Below are 20,956 nucleotides of genomic sequence, written 5' to 3' on the forward strand. Positions count from 1 at the left end.
AAACCTAACCTTACTGCTGCTAGTGTACAGCAAACAGTAGCATGCGTGCGTGATTGAGCTCTTGGGACGCCAGAAGCCCGGGCAGGCTGGCAGGTACTTGTTTGTACCTGCTTGCAAATCAGCGTGGCCAGCAGGGTTCTCCTCTTCAACTCCTCTTCGCGGTAGGGGGGCCTTACAGCTTATTTGCCAAGATGCATCTGTAGTCGAGGATGACGGAGGTTTCAATTACGCCGCTGCGCGCGGGTTCCTCCGCACAGCTGGGTAATGATCCGACAACGGGGGCCTTCTATTCGTCTTTACAAGGCAATGATGTGAATTCCCAAGGACCAAACGGCCTAATGGCCCAATGGCACGAGTCGGTATAGGGGCCCCAAACTTTATTATATTCAGGAGTGGACTCTTGGACTGGAGTCGCTTAAGAGTCGCACAGTCACTCAGCCAAGAAGAGAGTGGACGAAGAGTGCCCGCTTGGAAACTGTCATGTCATAATTGGTCGCCATTGGCCCAGCTACCACCTTACTCTTCCAGTGACTTGGCACCGGCCCGCATCGCACAGGTCACGATAGCTCCCCGGATTTGTGACGTTATGCCTGTTACGGACGGGTGGACGGCCTCATCCCAGCTCATTCCCGGCCCTGCCATGGCCACCCCGGCGCACACTCGTCCAACTCCATAGGCAATCGGCGTAGGTTTCATCCAGATGGCCCTTCGGCTAGCGACAATCCCCTCCCAAAAAGTGTGTAAAGCGGGGGCTCCAAAACCGGGGCGTTCCTGTGTAGCACATAGTATTCGCTGGCGAGTGTCGCCCATCCCAATCAAAGGAGATTGTACAATGCGGTACACTGGTCAAGCGCTTATTTTGGATCGAAACCCTGCATGTCCCTGCCACGCCCATGTCACTTGTATATACCATGCAGCGCCTTTCCTAGGGATTACACAGGGGTTCCTTTCGACTACTTGGCAAAGACCCGTCTAGCACCTGCTGAAAGGATATCCGCTAAACAACTTTTTGTGGTTTCGCCAGGTCTTGGTCCTTTTTTGTGATTGGGGTTGCAGCCTTGGGAGAGGGCAATACCGACATGACTGCCGTTGTAGGAAGCTTATTACCAAGCCCCCGTCAGACTGGGTACTCACGTACTGCGCAGCTAGGCCTTGGGGAAGGACAAGACATCGCGGCTCAGACTCGGCCTTGGTACTTTGCATTGTTACTAATCGTGGATCTCACTGGAACCAAAATATTCCCACGTGAGTGACAAAGGGTCACCGACCACGAAGAGGAACAGAGGAAACCCACTCCCTTCTTGGTCCCTTGTTGCCTTTGAACGAGAGTTGTGGCGACTGCATCCGGGTTTCATACATATGCCTGGGTTCGTCCCATCTCCAGAGTTCATGTTTCTGAGCAATCTCCCGGACCAACTCAACAGTCGTCGTCTTCTGAGTCTCACACCAAGTCTCGATCCGACTACTTGATCTCGGCGATTCACTTGCTCTTTTCTTTTTGGATCTTGCCTTAGGTCCCAGAAGCAAGAGACATTCTTCACCATGCACGCCAAACTGTCAAACTGGCTGTTGACAGCCTCAACCATCCTGCCGGCCGTCGCCGGTGAGGGATGCCCCTTCGCCAAACGCGACGGCGGCGTCGACAGCTCTCTGCCCAAGAGAGCAACCGCCGAGGGCTTCGGAAGATGCTCGACCATCAGCAACCAGGCTGGCGGCGGCACTCGCAGCCACGACTGGTGGCCCTGCCAACTGAGACTCGACGTTCTTCGTCAGTTCCAGCCCGCGACGAACCCGTACGGCGGCGACTTTGACTACACAGCAGCTTTCAACTCTCTTGATTGTATGTTGAAGCTTCATCATGACTCTTGAGCAAGAACACGACACTAACAAGGACCACAGACGCGGCTCTCAAGAAGGATCTCACCGACCTCATGACCGACTCCCAGGAGTGGTGGCCCGCCGACTTTGGCCACTACGGCGGTCTCTTCATCCGCATGGCCTGGCATAGCGCCGGCACCTATCGCGCCATCGACGGCCGCGGTGGCGGTGGAATGGTAAGCCGTTTCTTTTCGGTCTTCTCTCCTTCGTCATCACCTCGCTCTGCCCCCGCCCCGCCCTCCGATGAGCCCCGGATGGGCGCCCCATGTTTCCTGATTCCAAATTCCCCTCTTGTGTGCCCCTGTCCGTTGTTTACATCGGACTTCGTTGGCTCATTTCACAAATTTGCACCTTCTGTGTTTCCTTCGTTTTTCTTGCCTCGCGCGGGAGATCAATTGGCTACCCGGAAGATTTCGTCCTATCCCGGACGAGAGCCAAGAGCTGCTAAGGCATCTCCTTGAGTCCTCTGCTCCACACGCACTGCACACAAGCGGACCCTGCCTCTGCCTCTGCCTTGCATCTTATCACACGGTCGCATCACTTTTATTCGTCTTGTCCATCGCCGTTTACTAATATTGGATTTCTCTCTCTTGCAGGGCCAGCAACGCTTCGCTCCACTCAACTCCTGGCCCGACAACCAGAACCTCGACAAGGCGCGCCGCCTGCTGTGTAAGTCGCAAATCCCTGGTCCCTCACTCGCTGGCCGGAGCCACCCCCGAGGCGGGAATCCCTGTTCGTGCACATCATCGACTCACTCGCCACATCACGGCGCACGCCGCCGCACGGGTGGCTGGGATGCGGATGTGGAGGCACAACGGGATGTCTCGCTGGTGGAGAAACTCTGGCCCCCGATGCTACTCTGTGATGAGTGCATTTGTTTGTTCTGCCGAGACTGACAATCTCGTCTCTTCTGATAGGGCCCATCAAGCAAAAGTACGGCAACAAGATCTCATGGGCGGACCTGTACCTCCTGACGGGCAACGTCGCCCTCGAGTCCATGGGTTTCGCGCCCATTGGCTTCGCCGGCGGTCGCCCCGACACCTGGCAGTCCGATGAGTCCGTCTACTGGGGCGGCGAGACTACCTTCGTTCCCAAGGGCAACGATGTCCGCTACAACGGCAGCACCGACATCAACGAGCGCGCCGACAAGCTCGAGAAGCCTCTGGGAGCCACCCACATGGGCCTCATCTACGTCAACCCCGAGGGCCCCGATGGCTCTTCCGACCCCGCCGCCTCGGCCAAGGACATCCGCGTCGCGTTCGACCGCATGGGTATGAACGATGAGGAGACGGTCGCTCTCATTGCCGGTGGACACGCCTTCGGCAAGACGCACGGTGCCGTCAAGAGTGGTGAGTTTGCTCTCTCTTCCCGTGCTCGTCCCGGAGCTAGTGAAAGGCTGTTCCACCGCTTCACCGCTCCTTCGTGCCGTGAGCATCTGCTGATGATTGGAATCCCACAGACAACATTGGCCCGGAGCCCGAAGCTGCTGACATTGGCGAGATGGGTCTTGGCTGGCACAACAAGGTTGGCGATGGCAACGGTCCCAACCAGATGACCAGCGGTCTCGAGGTCGTCTGGACCAAGACCCCCACCAAGTAAGTGATGAAAATGAAATGACCTCTGCATGTCCCCCATGTCGGAGTTGCCTTTCCCCCTCTTCTTGGCTCAATATTTGAGGCCTTTTCTCATATGCCGGACCGGTCATTTTGAGAAGGTCTTGAAGAGACGTTGAGAGAGACTTGCAGGGAGGCAAAAGAGGCGGCGTGAAAATCTATTTTTGGCCCCCGTCGGGTGATTATGCAGTGATACACACACATGCATACCACCACACACCCAACCACACACACAAATGCTAACCCATGTACCTGCAGGTGGTCCAACGGTTACTTGGAGTCTCTTCTGCACAACAAATGGGTCCTCGTCGAGTCTCCCGCCGGTGCTCACCAATGGGAGGCAGCCAACGGCACCCTCGACTACCCCGACCCCTTCGACTCGACCAAGTTCCGTAAGGCGACCATGCTCACCTCCGACCTGGCCCTCATCAACGACCCGAGCTACCTCAACATCACCAAGCGCTGGCTCGACCACCCCAACGAGCTCGCCGACGCCTTCGCCAAGGCCTGGTTCAAGCTCCTCCACCGCGACCTCGGCCCCGTCTCCCGCTACCTCGGCCCTGAGATCCCCAAGGAGACCTTCCCCTGGCAGGACCCTCTCCCCGCCCGCGAGGGTGACCTTATCGACGATGCCGACATCACCAAGCTGAAGGCCGACATCCTCGCCGCCCCGGGCTTCGACGTCTCCAAGTACGCCTCCGTCGCCTGGGCCTCCGCCTCCACGTACCGCCACTCCGACAAGCGCGGCGGCGCCAACGGCGCCCGCATCGCCCTCGAGCCCCAGGTCAACTGGGTCTCCAACAACCCGACCCAGCTCAAGGAGGTCCTCGACGCGCTCAAGACCATCCAGACCAGCTTCAACACCGGCGCCAAGAAGGTCTCCCTCGCTGACCTGATCGTCCTCGGCGGAGTCGTCGCCGTCGAGAAGGGCGCCAAGGACGCCGGGGTCGATGTCACCGTTCCCTTCTCCGCCGGCCGTGTCGACGCCACCCAGGAGCAGACCGACGTCCGCGCCTTCGGCTACCTCGAGCCCCAGGCCGACGGCTTCCGCAATTACGGCCGCGGCACCGCCCGCGCGCGCACCGAGGAGATCCTCGTCGACAAGGCCGCGCAGCTGACCCTCTCCGCCCCCGAGCTGACCGTCCTCGTCGGCGGGCTGCGCTCCCTCGGCGCCGTCTTTGACGGCTCCAACACCGGCGTCCTGACCTCCACCAAGGGCCAGCTCAACAACAACTTCTTCGTCAGCCTGCTCGACATCTCCACCGTCTGGGCCAAGAGCGCCGACGATGGCGAGGCCTGGGTCGGCACCGACCGCAAGACCAAGGAGCAGCGCTGGACCGCTACCCGCGCCGACCTCGTGTTCGGATCGCACGCCGAGCTGCGCGCCATTGCCGAGGTGTACGCCATGTCTGACGCCAAGGAGAAGTTCGTCAAGGACTTTGTCGCGGCATGGGACAAGGTCATGAACCTGGACCGCTTCGACCTCAAGGTCAAGAAATAGATACCTTTATGCCTTCTTTTTTTCTTTGTTCTTTTTATGAAAGGGGGATTTAAATCGGCTTGGAGTTTTTGGGTGGGAAACTTTTACTCTGGTTTTAGTATACTTTTGACTCTTCACGGACATACTTCTTTTCTAGTTTACCCAGAATTTGAGAATCTTCTTCAATAATCGGGTGCTCTCCGCTCGTGATGCCAGTGCTTTTATGTCTTGTTTTCCCATGTTTGCTGTTCTTGGGGCCTGTGGCTTTCATGTGCACCATTTCAACCTGACATTGCATATTTAGCTTTTCCCCTTCTCTTCTCTGCGCTACCCAAATGGGCTTCCATTTTTTATTTAACCTTTCGTGAAACAATGCCTGTTGCCAACTCGCCATGCTATTTGTGCTGATAGGTGTGTTAAGTAACTTTCTATCTTCAACACGCACACCTCTGGAGCCTGAGAAGCTATATTTGGTCACAAAGACTGGATACATACCCATTGCAATGACACTCCAAGTGTTGAAAAGAATTGCGGCCTCGGTCCTGAACCGGCGATGCGACATGGAACAGTTGCATTTCTCGGAAGTCGGTTGGTGATTTCAGCGCATAATACAATCGAAAGCTCGGCTATTTGGAATGGGTTTGCCGAGTACCTCCTCTGAACATGCTTAATGTTCTTTTCTTTCTGCGTTCTTCTTTTTCATATTCTTGATATCCAATTGTTGAAGTATTGCATTGTCGCCGTTGCCGTTGTCGAAGTCTGTACTCATTATACATCCCAGTAGTTGAGCCAGACTCGTATGCGAGAGCAATGACGCGAAATTTGCTAACATCGTAGTTGCATCTTACATTTTGCTCAACAAACATGTTCTCAGCTGGCGATGATATCCCGGGCTCTGCGCTCACATCGGTTATGTACGGATTTAGACGGACAAAGGTCTCGAAGCTGATGAGCTGATAAATTTGACCATGTGGGGCTTCCATCTTGCTGCTGTCGTTCTGCAAATTCACTCCACCGCAGAATCATACCGGTAATTGTGAGATGGATTTCTTGAAAATGATGAATGAAGTTGTACACCTTCTCAATAAACGTTCAACCTGACTTCGAATTCATCATCATAAAGCCGGCTTTGCAGCCTGGACACTCAACTTGAGCGCCGCTCTCACCAATCAGCATGCTTTGGGAGCTCCGCTCCGGGGTTGTCTTGCGGAGAAGCTAGCCGTAACGAGTTCGCCGGGAATGGCAAAAATAAAGCGACAGCCGGAGACCGATGGATTCCTCCCGCGTCTCTTGGATTGACCAACAGCACGTGCAGGTGGACCCGATGAACTATTAGGCTAACTTCAAAATCGGAGTTTTATGAACTCCATTTTCTTACACTTACAAGCTTTTGTTGTTCACCCTGCTTGTAAATGTTCACCTGCAAAGCGACATCTTCAGCAACCCCTATCTCGGACTATTTCGAAAAAGGCTGTCTGCATTAGCTGAGCAAATATCCGTGATACTCGGACAACTGTCTTTACCGCTTCTTTCGATACGCACTTCACCAACCCCGCTCTCGCCTGGCCCATTAAGCCCAACTTGCACTGCGTCAGACACAAGATGTCAAAAACAGCGGTGGAGACCTCCTCCATACTACTGAGAAACATCAACAACCCGGGCTCATCGGCGACATCGGCCATCAGGTACGAAGAGACAACGTCATACGACGAAGAAAGATCAAGATCGAGGGAAAGGGACAGAAGTCACTATGGAGGCCAGGATGCATCCAGTGTCACAGAGCTGACCTTCCCGGAAGGCGGTCTCAGTGCGTGGCTAGTGGTGTTCGGATCGTTCTGCGCTATGCTTTCTGTTTTCGGTCTCATCAACTCCGCCGCGGTCTTCGAGTCATATTTCTCAGAACATCAGTTAGCTGACCACTCGCCCTCGGAGATCGGTTGGATCTTCAGTCTGTACCTTTTCATCGTCTTCTTCGTCGGCATTCAAGTCGGGCCATTATTTGACGCCTATGGCCCCCGTGGGCTCGTCGTTGCCGGCGGATTGTGTATCTCAGCAAGTCTTCTCTTGCTGAGCCTGTGTAAAGGTTCGTATGGCCAACCGAAGAAGGCATTAATGGGATGGCTGACTGACCTTGGACCTTTAGAGTACTATCAGATTCTACTTGCTTACTCGATCCTTGGTGGTTTGGGCGGCGCTCTGCTCAACTCCCCGTCATACGGCGCCATTGCCCACTTCTTTGACAACCGCCGTGGTTTTGCGACTGGTGTTGCCGCGACTGCCGGCTCGATTGGCGGAATCGTATATCCGATTTTGCTCCAGAATCTCTTTCCGACACTCGGCTTCGCCCCGACAGCAAGGATCCTGGGATTCATCCTTCTTGGGCTCACGATCCCTGCCACATTGTTCATCCGGTCTCGGCTTCCGAAGAAGGACGGACCAACTTCTATCTGGCCAGACTTCAGCGTTTTCCGCAATGTGAAGTTCACCCTCTCAGCGGTCGGCATTTTCTTCATGGAATGGGGTCTTTTTGTGCCCATCACCTACATCATCTCATACGCAGCGAGCACACAGAAGAGTACTGTCCACTCCTATACCATCCTCTCGATTCTGAACGCTGGCTCCGCGATTGGGCGTTTTCTACCAGGCCTTGCTGCCGACAAGTACGGCCGTTTCAACTTCATTCTCATCACCATTGCCATGTGCTTCATCACTGTCTTCGGCCTGTGGCTGCCGTCCAAAGGATCTCAATCCATGCTCCTCGCCTTCGTTGCTCTGTTCGGTTTTGCAAGCGGCAGCAACTTGGGCCTTGTCCCGGTATGCCTTGGGCAGCTATGTGATGCGCGAGATTACGGACGGTATCTGTCAACGGCGATGATGATGGCAAGTTTCGGGACGCTGAGCAGTCTCCCCATTGGAGGCGCCATCTTGCAGTCGGGGAAGGACGGCCAGAATTAGAACGGCTTGATCATGTTCTCTGGGGCTTCCTACATCCTGGCTTTCATCTGCTACGCCTCCGTACGAGTCCTGGCAGTAGGGTGGAAGATTGCGGCGAGATTTTAGGGTCTTCTCATTGGAATTTCCTTTTGATACATCTGACTACCTCGGGAGCAACTAGGCCCCAACAGCAGGCACAGCAACGGACAACAATGGTGCGTGCTGTGCAGTTCCCAAAGTATCGCGCTCCCCTACACTTCCTTGTGCCCATGGCCGTCTGATAGTACACTTCCATGCCAGCGCCGGATCGAAATACATGTTGATAACAATGTCTTCATCCCGTATTTGATATAACTTCTTGATGGTCTCGTTAGTGAGAACATTGGCCCTCTTGACACGCTGATAGTGCTTTTCATCGTCAAACATAATGTCAAACGTCAACTCAAAAGGCCCGCTGTTCTTGGACCGCACAACGCTTGCCACGTCTCTCATTGTGGCAGGACCGGTCGGAACGGATTTGGTCTTGATCTCTTCCGGGGAGATGTTCAGAAAGTTGTCGAGGTTGAAGAACTGCTTGCCAAAGTTTTCGTCCTTCACAAACGTGCCTGCGCCGGCCGTAGATGATTTGATCGGAAAGATGGTTGGGTCAGTCGGGTCGTCGATCTCCATCAAGTGATACAGACTGAATTTGAAAACGGCGCCTGCGTCTTGCTCATGTGGACTCAGCGGGCTTGCGAAATTTCCGGTAGTCGCAAGAATGCCAGGGTAGTAGAGATGAAGGCAGGAGACTCGGGCACTGTTGCAAATAGCCATGGCCTTCGCTGCTGTAGGGGCGACGACTTCCCCGAGCACGCCGACTTCGTGAGCAGGCTCAGAGTTCGGCTCCAAAGGTCCCATGATGGCATTCCGACCATAAACGTGGAAGATTAGGCGACAGTTGTCGGATTTATCGAGCTCTGGGAACAGTCCTCGGGTGTAGTTTCGCACCCGGTTCTCGAGGAAGTCGTCTAGCTGGGAGACGAGTATGGGGTCTCGGAAGCCACCAATAAATATCGCCCGATGCCCTACAAGGGACACACCCTCAAGCTTGATTTGATAAGCCGGAGTTGGAACGAAGCGGGATCCCCAGCAGCGGGTCGTTCGACCATCGTCTAGCACTTTGTACTGTGCTTGATCAAGATGAAGCACTCCTCCCGGGCCAGGAAGCTGGTCTGGCCTTGTCTTTTCATAGAGTGAGTGTGCTGCTACTGAGAGTGGGGTGCATCTCTCAATAGGGTTCAAGGGCGTAAGGTCAAAAGAATCTTTCCGAATCGTAGCAATCATCGAGCGACCTTTAGGAACAGCACACTGGCCGCCGCACTCGAGAATCTTCCCCAGATGGAACGCAGGGGCTCGCTCAACACCGAGGTTCATGCAGAACGCCGCGAATGGCGAAGGGTCGTATGCGCGGCCTGCTACAATGATGTCTGGCTTCTCCTCTTCGAGAGCTTTGATGAACCTGAAGGTAAGGTGAGTGAGAGCTCTGCTCAGACTGGTTCTGACTTGACTTACGGCTCAGGTCCCATCTGGGCGACGACATCAACGGCCGAGTCAATATCCTCGGGGGTGAGAGGGGGAACAGGACCACAGGGGCTGATTTTTCCGTCTTTGAGCTTCTGCCGAATAAGGCCCTTCGGAACCGCGGCACCAATTGTGGCAACTTTGAACTTGAAGCCGTTGTCCTCAATAATCTTGTTGACGATGGTGAGAATTTCAGCAACGTGCTTGTCGCTGCCGTCACCACCGGCACTGCTAATGAGGAGCTTCATGCCATAGTGGGCACAGGCTGTGATGTATGGCGTTAGGTCGCGGATGTATGATTCATCGGCAACTGTCTTTCGGCCCATGCCCAATTTGAATGGCCCGCCATCCGTGCTGCCAGAGTCGATAACAATAGCATCAGGGCGGTACTCATGAATCCCGAACCAGAAGTGATCGGACTTGTATCCGTATCTTTGATCTTCGGTGTTAGTGTCATTGCTATGAACAGACAGTTGATGTCTCACCCCAACATGGCATTAGCCGTGAGAATGCGGATTTCGTCCGCTTGCTTTGAGAATCTGACCATGCCGAATAGCTGATGGGAGGGGAATTTTCCGCAGTAATTAACAACCAACCAAATGAGACATGAAGAGATTTTCCGTAAGAGCGATCTTCACACATCAGGGTATGAGGATGTGGGCATAATAAAACCTAGGATGACGGACACTGGAACATGGCCGAGAATGAACGTAGCATCGTGGAATTCAAGTTGACCAACAGAGTCGCATGAGACGGAGATGGCAGGCTTCGGTTGTAATCCGCAAAGTGACTTGCGCTCGGCAAATGTCCGCAAATACATCCGTCAAGTTATTAGATACATCTCGGCTATGTCCCGCATTCAGGTGACGGAAGAACAAGCAGTGGTTCAGCAACTAGGCCCACCTAGCCCGATAACCCCGCACATCCCACCGGCTCCGCAAACCTCATTGCTAGTAACAGGTGCGGACGCAGATGTCCAGCTATCTTCGTTGCTGAGCATCTTTCCCTCCTACATGTATCATCCATCGATTTCAGAGGACATACCGCAAAACTCTTCCACGGCACAATGAGTGAAGGGAGCGGGTCCCCGCAGGCTAGAATGCCGGTGGCGTGTGACCCATGTAGGAAGGGCAAGAGAAAGGTATCGAAGCCCCTGACTTCTGAGCGACCATTCTAGTAGGGCCAATAGCTGACGTCAATCCGAAGTGTGACCGCATGTTACCCTGTTGCGGATATTGTGCGAAGACAGGCCGAGAGTGCGGTGTGCCGGATGTGCTGGATTTGCAGTCTTGTTCCAGGCAGAAGCGCCAGCGGGTTCCGAAAGGGTACTATCCGCTCACCATCCACACCAGACCCGCGGACATGACTGACTTAGACACAGATTTGTTGAGCCTCTTGAATCAAAGGTCAAGGCCTTGGAGCAATCCATTCAGAAGCAACGAGCCGAGCTTGAGTCACTCTCCACACAGGCCGAACATTCACAGCCGATGGGTACAGGCCCAGCCAACACGCCAACAGCAACCATGTCAATGGATTCAGGTTTAGCGCCACACTTCAGGACTGCAAATGATCTCTTCAGTGCTCCAGGCGCATTACAGGACCACCCAAGCTGCCCAGTGAGTGCGAACACAGTAGTCTCGCTCAGCAGAATGAACGAACGAAGCGAAAGCGGCTTGTTCAGTACGATGTCGGTGATTTACACGATTCTGTCCGCAGATGGGAGTGACCCAATTAGCTCGTCTCATCTGCGATCCTGTTTCCATCCCCAAAGTATCAACTCCGATCAGTTTGCCGTGCCAGCCATGATTGAAAAGTTTATTATCATGGAGGGCGTAACATTTCTTGCGACCTACAAGAAAGCATACCATCTGCGTTATCCTTTTCTTAACATAGAAGTCTTGACAGCTAAGCTGACGCAATGTGAATCCGACCGCAACATACAACACCTTGTAAACGCTAGCCCCGCAGAGCGCTTTCAGGTATTCTGCGTTCTTGCCATTGGTATTGCCATCGAAGGTCACCGGATTTCATTTGCCACCCAGATTGAAGGCAACCTCTGCCTTCTGGCCCTCAGTCATCTAGAGGAGATCTTCAAACATTCACAAAGCTGGGATCAAGTCCGGACACTACTACTTTTGGCTATATATAGCATGAGCCGGCCTTCAGTAGGTTGCACGTGGCATCTGATTGGACTTGCCGTCAGACTCAGCACGGGATGCGAACATAATTCGTGCCCTTCATCAGACGTCCCAGAACCCCCAATCAGCACTAAACGAGCCGTTCTTTGTGCATACATGCTGGAACAGATGGTTTGCCGTGCCTTATCCAGAGTATCCAGCCTGACTGGCAGTGAATTTCCACATCAGGTAAGAATGCAGAATAAGCTGCAAGTCGGCGGGTCACAGCTAATACTAGCAGTCTTCTCAAACCTTCGCTGTGGCTCCAGGGGAAGTTGAAGGTGATGTCTGGAAGTACTGGGTTGCTCATAGTCAGCACTTGGCGGATAGTTTCACGGAGCCTTTGTGCGAAAGCTCTATTATGCCTTTGGCCCACTCGATCAGTCGTCTTGGGAGCTCTCAACCCACGAACTGTTCAACAGAGGTGCAGCGGTTGCTCGACCAAGAATACCTCTGCAATATGGTCTGTCTAATGCTGAGAAACACAGCAGTAGCGTCTACCACACTTGAAAGGTATTGCCTATTTGTGTCCATCATGTTACTCCGGCGGCTTTTACATGAGGAGGAGCCCGGGGTCTCTTGGATCAAAGGCATGATGGTCTACAGGGCTGGCATGTTGTGTCTGAAAAGCACGAGAGTATTAGACACGATGTCTCAAAACGAGGAGCTGTGTGCCCCTCTCTCGGAGGCGCTGGATAAGTGCTCACAATACCTGTCACGAGTATGCATAGACTTCAAGGGCTTGGCATTACACAAGTCAAGATTTGATGCAGTCTTGCATTTATACGCCATAACGAAGAACGGAAACCACTACAGCACAGGTAACATGGAACGGCAGACTACCCGCGTCCCTTTACCGATATTTGAAGACGAGAAGATAGCGTTGCAGGCAGCTCATTCGATACAGAACCGATATCACGATAGTCGAGCCTCCCAGCCGGGCCTGCATCGCGGAATGTCACGATTGGTGTCATGCATCAGACTGGAATCAGATCAAGAGATTCGCCTGTTTCATGTCTTGTTGGCTACATCGGAATGAAGTTGGTGTCTGCTTGACTCTGACAGTCTCCAGACAAGGCTTCCCAAACAGTAGAGTCGTTCCACTCTGCCACAAATGAACCTAAATCAAAATCGCTTCCATCAAAGCCCACTCCATTATGCGTTGCATTGAGCCAGGTGGCAGGGACTGAACCGGCTGGTTGGGCCTGAGGGTCCTCATAGACGGCGCAGTAGCAGGGTTGCAGGTGTTCTGTGGGCAGCTGGCAAGCAAGTTGTGCTGTGATTAAGTCGTCTGAGAAGCATCCCGGCGAGACCTCTATAGGATCCGTCTCATTTGAATTGAGCTGAGCTGCATTCGATCCGTTTGCCGATGTAGCTGTGAGCTGTCGCCCGCTGTATACTTCGCCCTCTCTGGAGACGACTCTGAGAACTTCGCGGCAAAGCAGGTCGAAGTAGCCCACGTACTTTGGGATCAGTTGTTGAGAAGTGACTTGTTCGGCCATGCGGCTCATTGTTCTGGTGCACACTCTCAACATTGCCTTGCACTCGACAAGTCCTTCACGAGGCCACGGTTCCTTGTATAAACTTGGTGTCCCATCTTTTCGTGCTGACCCGTCTGATCGAGTCTGGAAATCCACAATTATGGTGTAAAGAATTGAGAACCCGGCTGTGAGAACTCGATAAAGCCTTCCCGCAGTGAGTTCGACTTTGACGTCTCCGGCCAATTCTGAATAGAGAGTTATGACGTTGCTACCCGCGTCATATAGCTCATCGATGAGATCAATCGGCTCAATGAACTCAGAGGTGGCCGGCGTGGATTTCATAGATAGACAGATAAGAAAGAGCTGTTCTTGATGAAAATGAAGGTCAATCCATCTTTCATCATTCAAGAGACTGCTGTCGTTTGACGTTGATCCGATACGTTTTCGTTGATACTGTCTGCTTCGAGACTTCCAGTCTAAGAGCTCTTTGAGATGATTATAGTATAGCTTCCAGACCTCCGTCTTGATTGTCACGCTCTTGCGACCTGAATCATCGGCGCTAGGGTGACTGTGTTTGGTGGAGACATGCCTTAGCCTTCCGAAATCGCGGAAAGCCCGGGAACTTATTTGTCGGAGCTGAAAATGTGAGATTGATAATGACATCTTTGTCAAAGTATTCGACGGGTTTCTGTTTTGAACGAGCTCGTCCAGTGACGCATATGGTAGTAAGACTTGAGCGTCCTTCAAGTCTGTATCGTCCAGGTTTGCTGGAAGCGCAACCGTTATATCGTCATCTGCGATCCCGAATGGTCTGCCGAGAGTCGTGCTCACGTATCTGTCAACACCGTAGCACTGCCAAAATACGCGGCGTTGCATCTGTTCCTCGAATGCGGGCACGCGTTGCATCGGTCGAAGATGAAAATTGCAGGCGACGCATGCTCTGAGACAGAGGAAAGTCAGGTCCCAAAGGCTAGCACCAATTGCTTGGAACAGGCGATACCGGGTGATGAGAAGAAGATTTTGTATACCAGTGATGCCGTGAAGAAGGTTGACTTGGCTTATGTCTCGCATTGCGACAGCGAAAAGGTCATTAGGGCTTACAAGGCCCTGTTCGTGGTTTTCGATGTTTTGAACGCATAGTTCCTGATTCCGATAAACCGCTCCAGTGGCCATGATGGCATACGCGCGAAATGATTCCTCTGGAGAAATGTTCGTCTCTGGAGAAGCAATAGTTTGAAGAGCTTTGATTCTCAGACCCTCCACCACATGTCCTTCGATGTACGGGTACCGGGAGAGTGACCTTCTCGTGTAGGTCTCAAACAATGAGTCTATCATAGTCGGTGACAGACTTGACAATGAATTCGATATTGTACAAGCTGTCGTGTTCCGATGGTAACTGGGAGGCCAGCTAAGTGTCCCACTCGACTTTGCTACCTCGGTCTTGATTTTCGCGAATATGAGGTCAATGAATCTGAACTGTTCTTAACGTCTCTGAGGATGCTTATGAGTACGGGATGAATTACCCCATGCCGTGTTCATTTGTGGGAGCACCGATCTCAGTTGGTGATGCATCAGGCCAGTGGCTTCTCATATCATGATTGCCGGGACTGAGATCTTCAGCAGCCATCGGGCGCCCACCTTCCTTGCGCTTACTATCTAGGAGGGCTTTGACCTCTTGCTCTTGTTTCTGGAGCTCGCGAATCCTTTCTTGAAGGGACTCAACATAACTTGCACAAGATCAGATACACATTTGCAACTGAGGGGGCTGTATCGTACCTTCGATTGTAGGGGCTCGAACTCGACACACCGGCTACCAAACAGTCCACGTTGGCTTGCTCACAGGGACCGCACCTCGGCATTTGTCCGTCACACTAAAGGAGAGAGGGGAAAAGTGAGCTTCAGCAGCCGGTGGGATAAAAAGTTACTGACCCTCACTTTGCGCATTCGGCATCTTGCGCATGTTGGACGTAAAACTTGGCGCTGCGGTGATTCCATTGAGACAATTCCAGTGACATGAACAATGTCAATGATTCGAAAGCAGTGTTTCTGGTGTGAATGAGTAGAACCCGGTGAACATGCTAGCACTTAGGTGCAAGCAGTGGAGAGCACGCAGGGTTGCTGTCAGCGATGAACGGTCACAGGTGAGTTCTTGGCACGGTTACGCGGCACTGCTAGTTCATTTTCATTGTTAGACTAGCTAGAAGCGCCATCCGTATTCTGAAGCGTGGGTGCCCCGGGGGCATTACATGCACGCACTAGAAAATGGCCATGATGTTCGCGGGGCTCGCGACTCCGCCGGGCAAGTTGAGCGGTTGGCTGGTTACAAAGAATGTCCATCGGTCCAATTCTTTGCATCTCTTGGAGAGCGCCTCAAGGCTGAATTGCTCACCGATGGGCATGCCCCAGCCTGACAGAAATACCTCGTGCAGTTTCAGTCTACCACCCTCAGTGACGGGAGGCCACGACTCATACGCGTTAGTATCTCCGGCCACAGCGGCGAATCCAGCCTCCCAGTGCCAACGAGCACTGTCAACACTTCCGGCCACCCCCATGTATTTGCGATCAGCACCCTCTCGGAGACCCATTTGGTCTTTTTCCGTCTCGTTGAGCGCCTCATACTGAAGCTGGTAGCCGCTGCGAATTAGTAAAATGTCGCCTTCCTGAAACTTGATTTCATGTGAATCAGCAATTATCTGCAGATCTGTATATGGAATTTCGAAACTGTCGAATGCGTTGTAAGAAATATTCTTTTCGGCGGCATAGTCCGCCCAGTCGAGAAGGACACCCCTGGAAGCAATGGGGCGTTCAGCCAGGTCTGCGAGACTTAGCTCAAGAATCACAAGCGATTGCCGTCATTATACATACTCTGAATGCCAATGCGCGTGTTGTTGTAAGGTCCCGATATGTCGTTTTGGGTGATATGATTGTAGAATTTCCTGCCCTCCAAGTATGGCATATGCCGTGGGCCATCCCAGTGAGTAGAAGCCTGGGTGTTGATGGACATCTAAAAGGTCAGCGAGAGATGTTCTAGTGACGCCCGGTGTATATGCAGCTGACCTCATCGTCGTTGGAAACCTCCTTGACAATTATATTGTGCTTCAATTTCGCCCGGTGTATATGCAGCTGACCTCATCGTCGTTGGAAACCTCCTTGACAATTATATTGTGCTTCAATTTCGCCCGCGTCGGATTCATGGGACGCAGGGGTTGATCCAGTGGCAAGCTGTCATGGTGTGAGCCTTGCTTTCCAGACTTCGCGAACCGGGAACCCACTTCAGAGGAATCACCTCCCCAGTCCGGATATTTGACACAGCAGCTTGACGGGTAACCTCTGCAGTGATGAGGTTTGTTCTACCCAACTGGTCATTTTTGCCCCAAAGTCCCCAGGACGAATACTTTGGGTCAGAAGGTTCAAGAGGTAACTCATCGAAAGTAACGTTGACAGATGCTCTTTTCCCCATCTCAAGAACAGGATGACTCGAAGAGAGAGATGCCATTGTCAAAAAGACTATGAGCATGAAAACTGATGCCATCTTTGCTCTTGGGGGAGGAATGTAGGCACTGCCAAGTAGCCATCAACAGCTGGGCAGTGCCTGGGTTATTCACGACAAACCGGTCAATATAAATCCGCATCAAGTTTTCATTGCCCACATATGACATTGAAACCTCTCCTGTTACTTATTAGGTTTTTTTATGTTACTTATTAGGTACGTAACAAGGGAGGAAATCATGAGATAATGCAATTAGTGACGGCCAGCACCTTCAGCAATTCCTCCTTCGGCGAGCACCCGCATCTGATAAAGAACCACGCCACCAAGGCTAGAGACACAAGCGGTCTGCGGGAATTGACCGATCCTTCTCGACGTGGTGCGGACGTAGCAATCGCGGGGTATTGGACGTGGGGTATGGGGTACGGGGTACGGAGCAAGGGGATGGGGCGTGATACGGATGGGCCAACCCCATCTTGGCATTCCGAGGGTCAATCTCAGAATTATTTGCTCGCGGCTCTGCGCACCTACATATATGTCGTCTATTCCAAGGTCTCACTCAATTCTGTTGCCAGTGTCTCCAAAATTGTTGCAATTTTGGACATCATGGCTGAACTAACGAAACCCTCAACCACTGAGGTTGAACACGAAGACAAGGAGAAACCGGGGAACGCCCTGGTTTCGAACATAGACCCTGTCGCTCAGAGGTCTTTGTTGCGAAAATTGGACTATCGCATGATGCCAGTATTTTTCATCTTGTACTTCCTCAACCACTGTAAGCGAATCCTGTGATCTTGATGTTTCGGAGACCTGGACTAACCTTCCTAGGGGATCGGAATGGACTGCCTCAAGCCAAACTCAACGGGATTTCGGACCATCTGGGCCTCCAAGGTACACAGTACAACACCTGCATATCTATCCTGTATGTTGGCTATCTCACCGCCGGCATCCCATCGAACATGATCTTGACGCGAGTTCGGCCGTCTGTATACATGGGTGTTTGCATGTGTGGCTGGGCCATAGTTTCCGCGTTCACGGCTATGGCAGACAACTACGTCCATCTTCTTGTTCTGAGGTTCTTGCTCGGGTGGTTCGAAGCTCCTTTTTACCCGGGCGCCATATACCTGTTGAGCCGATTTTATACGAAGTCCGAGGTGAGAGATTGTCTATCCCTTCTAGCGACCAAACTCTGACCACTTCAGCTTGCGACGCGCCTGGCCATCCTGTACTGCGGGCAGCTCAGCTCAAGTGCCTTCTCAGGGCTGATCACCGCGGGCATTTTTGCAGGTCTTGATGGAACGAAAGGCCTGCACGGCTGGCAATGGTGAGCACTCAACAATATACGATTGTGGTTCAATGCTAACCAATATTCAGGCTCTTCATAATTGAGGAATCAGCAACCTTTCTAGCGGCGATTGGAGGCATTTTCCTGCTTCCAGATACACCTGGAAAGACCCGTTGGCTTACGGCTGAGGAGAATGCCTGCAGCTTGATGCGATTGGAAGAGGACAACATGAACGAGTTGAAGCACGAGACCCCGATCCAAGGCTTGATGAGCGCCTTGAAAGACTACAAGGTTTGGTTGTTCATGTTCATGCAAAACATGCATTTTTCAGCCATGTCCTTCAATCAATTTTTCCCAACGATTGTCAAGACCCTGTAAGTGTCAAGTCACCATTCTAATCATGTCCACCTATCTGATATCCAGCAGTGGATACGATCGTACCATCACACTGGTCTTGACATCACCCCCATACGTCTTTGCCGCAATGTTTGCACTGGCTCTATCCTGGTCCTCTGGACGGTTCGACGAGCGCGCCTGGCACATTTATGGTGGCAATGCCCTTGCTGTGGTCGGCTTTGCTGTAGCTTGTGCAACAACAAGTGTGGCGCCCCGATATGTCGCCTGCTTCTTGTTCGCCGCTGGCTCATACTCTACAGGCAGCATTATTCTCGGCTGGGCTGCTGCTAATGTCGTTGATTCCCACGAAAAGAAAGCTGTCACGATGGCTATGGTCAACTTTTCTGCAGTCGCAGCAAACATTTATACGGCTTATCTATGGCCTGATTCTGACAGCCCACGTTTCTTGGTCGGACTCGGCAGTAGTATTGGATTCTGCGTTATGTGCATGTTATTCGCGCACTTTGCCTGGTTTCTGTTCAGAAGGCTCAATAGACAACGGCTACGGGAGGCTGATGGGGACTCCGTAAAGCTGTTTGCGACATAGACAATGCACAGGTCGGGCTTGGTGCTCTCCGTTAATTACCACTCAAGTGTCATACGGACCAGTCTTCCAATTCTTTTCGGTCATCGTTTGCTGCTTTTCCGTTCACTTCCCGCAATGCCTTTCCGCCAGAGACAAGTAGTATAACGTCATTAGAAATTTTGGCCGAAATTATCAATCATCACGGTTGATTACAAAGAACATGTGATCATGACAATGCACCAGACACCGATCGTCATCCGCAAGTCAGATGGGCCGCGATTCATCCGAGTGGGAAAGGCATCTGGAAAATGAGTCGTATCAGCTAAAGAACGTATCGATACGGGAATTCCGGGCCGCAATGCCAACGAATAGACGCCCGTCAATTCACTAGTAGCACTAGACTAGTGCAAGAAGAAAGACCACATTTCCGATGCCGCCGGAAATTCCAGTGACGGCCAGCCCTGGTCCAAGACCGGACTTGACCCCAAAATGGATAGACACCTAGTGTTCTCGAACGTTGATAGGCATAGCCTCATAGTGAACCGGCCACTTTCCCAAGGCTAGCTATCGTATGGTCTTGGCGAGAGGTCGAATATCGACTTTCACAGGATATATCAGATTGATGTGGGGTCGCTTGCCTGCCGGCAGGGTAGTCCTCAAAGTTAAGGGACAGACCGAACTGATGTTCCGCGGAATGCTTCCCCGCGCGGGCCATAATGAGGGACGGGGGAACTGGGTTTACGCGGCCTTTCAGTCCAGCTTCTTAGAAGAACGGGATAAGACTAAGCTCCTGAATCAAGGACCTGAAGACACCAGGAGCTCAGGTAGGGCTGATAGTGATATGATCAACGTCTTTTCTGACAGCAACGGTGATGATCTTGGCACTGCAAAGGCGTTCACAGCGATAATCACTTAGGATGAGATCACGCCACGATGGCAGCTTAATTCCAAAGGCAAAGCAATCGTCAAAGTTTAAATATCAGTCTTCTACGAAAAGCTGTTGGTGAGGGGTAGTTGCATGACAAGGATGCTAGTTCCTGCACTGACCTTTTTAAGGTGCAAAGTTGCCAACCCCACGACCGAGTCAGCTTAACCTTTGACATTGTGAATCCAGGTTCAGATCCCAGCGGGAGGCTTAATTCTGTTTTGAGGTCTTTCGGATAGAAAACACGGCAAGTCAGTCGACCCACTGCCTCTCAGCCAATACTTTGAACACTGTCACCAGCCATTGAGTTAACTAGCGTTGACATGAGAGCCACTCATCCCAATCTCGTGAACCTCGGACTTCCGAGCTGTCAGAGTCCATTCAGGGTCCAGGCAACTTTGAATTTGGACCCAAACAATTGCGTAGTCAAGTCCACTTAGCGACGCAGAACAACTGAGCGTACCAAAGGGAATCGAGGAACGGTGTGAAGCTGGATAAGATCTGTCAACAAGCAAAGTTCATTACGACTCCTCTCACGGCCGAATTATGGGGTTGAGGCTGGAGCCGAAGTTAATCCCCGAACTGGTTCATGTCTAAAATTATCCGCATTGGCCTCTGGGCAGATGAAATTACAAATGATCAGCTAAATGCTCATCAACGTCGACGAGGCGGATCGCAGAGGGCGCATCAGGTGAACAGCGCCCTCGGCTGAAACAGTATTGAGGGTGAGCAACCACAACGATCGACAACCTTTATTATGATCAGACCATCGATTTTGTTCATGAATGATATGCGCAGTGACTGCGGGTTGTGGGGCCAGCCCCGAGACGGGATGCGGGCGCCATTTCCTTGGTCCCAAGTGTCGTCCAGAAGCCATCCGCTGACTAGATCTAGTGGGTTTAGAATCATCGATGCATAAAGCTTTCAAGGTTATTCAAGGTAAGGGCAGAATTCCTAAAGAACAACGGGCCTCAGTTCCGACTGGCTGCTTCATCCATAAACCTAGCACTGAAGACGTATTCAATACTAGGTTTCACAGCACCCTCCAAAGGCACTTGTGATGTTGCGCGCAAGGCGAGAGCGAGACCCATGAGCTTTTGTTTCATTCGCCACGCAAGGATTCCTTCATAGGATTGACCCAGAATGTCACTCGCAAGTGGCACTCAGCGACCCTACTCGGGTATTACGGCCCGGAGGTCACCAGCCGCATCATA

The 20,956-nt window shown here is 52.3% G+C and overlaps 5 protein-coding genes across 5 annotated transcripts; 3 read left to right on the forward strand and 2 right to left on the reverse strand.

The window, feature by feature from the left end:
* Positions 1-1,542: 1,542 nt before the first annotated feature.
* On the forward strand, positions 1,543-4,992 carry KATG2 (Catalase-peroxidase 2; the record flags this gene model as incomplete). The annotated part of the gene is made up of 6 exons (XM_036633981.1): positions 1,543-1,840; positions 1,900-2,054; positions 2,475-2,547; positions 2,796-3,227; positions 3,338-3,473; positions 3,750-4,992. The coding sequence occupies 6 exons, from the start codon at positions 1,543-1,545 to the stop codon at positions 4,990-4,992; spliced, it is 2,337 nt and encodes a 778-aa protein (XP_036500409.1).
* Positions 4,993-6,573: 1,581 nt separating this feature from the next.
* Positions 6,574-7,926, forward strand: MCH4-1 (putative transporter MCH4; the record flags this gene model as incomplete). Its single annotated transcript, XM_036633982.1, has 2 exons — positions 6,574-7,054; positions 7,115-7,926. The coding sequence occupies 2 exons, from the start codon at positions 6,574-6,576 to the stop codon at positions 7,924-7,926; spliced, it is 1,293 nt and encodes a 430-aa protein (XP_036500410.1).
* Positions 7,927-8,156: 230 nt separating this feature from the next.
* On the reverse strand, positions 8,157-10,012 carry CGCS363_v002134 (uncharacterized protein; the record flags this gene model as incomplete). Its single annotated transcript, XM_036633983.1, has 4 exons — positions 8,157-8,161; positions 8,193-9,403; positions 9,457-9,897; positions 9,951-10,012. 4 exons carry the CDS (start codon positions 10,010-10,012, stop codon positions 8,157-8,159), a joined length of 1,719 nt encoding a protein of 572 aa, XP_036500411.1.
* Positions 10,013-15,281: 5,269 nt separating this feature from the next.
* Positions 15,282-16,655, reverse strand: CGCS363_v002135 (uncharacterized protein; the record flags this gene model as incomplete). Its single annotated transcript, XM_036633984.1, has 5 exons — positions 15,282-15,294; positions 15,380-15,938; positions 15,989-16,127; positions 16,252-16,345; positions 16,396-16,655. The coding sequence occupies 5 exons, from the start codon at positions 16,653-16,655 to the stop codon at positions 15,282-15,284; spliced, it is 1,065 nt and encodes a 354-aa protein (XP_036500412.1).
* Positions 16,656-17,216: 561 nt separating this feature from the next.
* CGCS363_v002136 (putative transporter) lies at positions 17,217-18,838 on the forward strand (the record flags this gene model as incomplete). Its single annotated transcript, XM_036633985.1, has 5 exons — positions 17,217-17,385; positions 17,439-17,764; positions 17,813-17,934; positions 17,985-18,269; positions 18,322-18,838. 5 exons carry the CDS (start codon positions 17,217-17,219, stop codon positions 18,836-18,838), a joined length of 1,419 nt encoding a protein of 472 aa, XP_036500413.1.
* Between the last annotated feature and the right edge of the window lie 2,118 nt (positions 18,839-20,956).

The sequence above is a fragment of the Colletotrichum siamense genome (assembly GCF_013390195.1).
Source record: "Colletotrichum siamense strain Cg363 chromosome Unknown KSG_Cg363_contig02, whole genome shotgun sequence".
NCBI lineage: Eukaryota > Fungi > Ascomycota > Sordariomycetes > Glomerellales > Glomerellaceae > Colletotrichum > Colletotrichum siamense.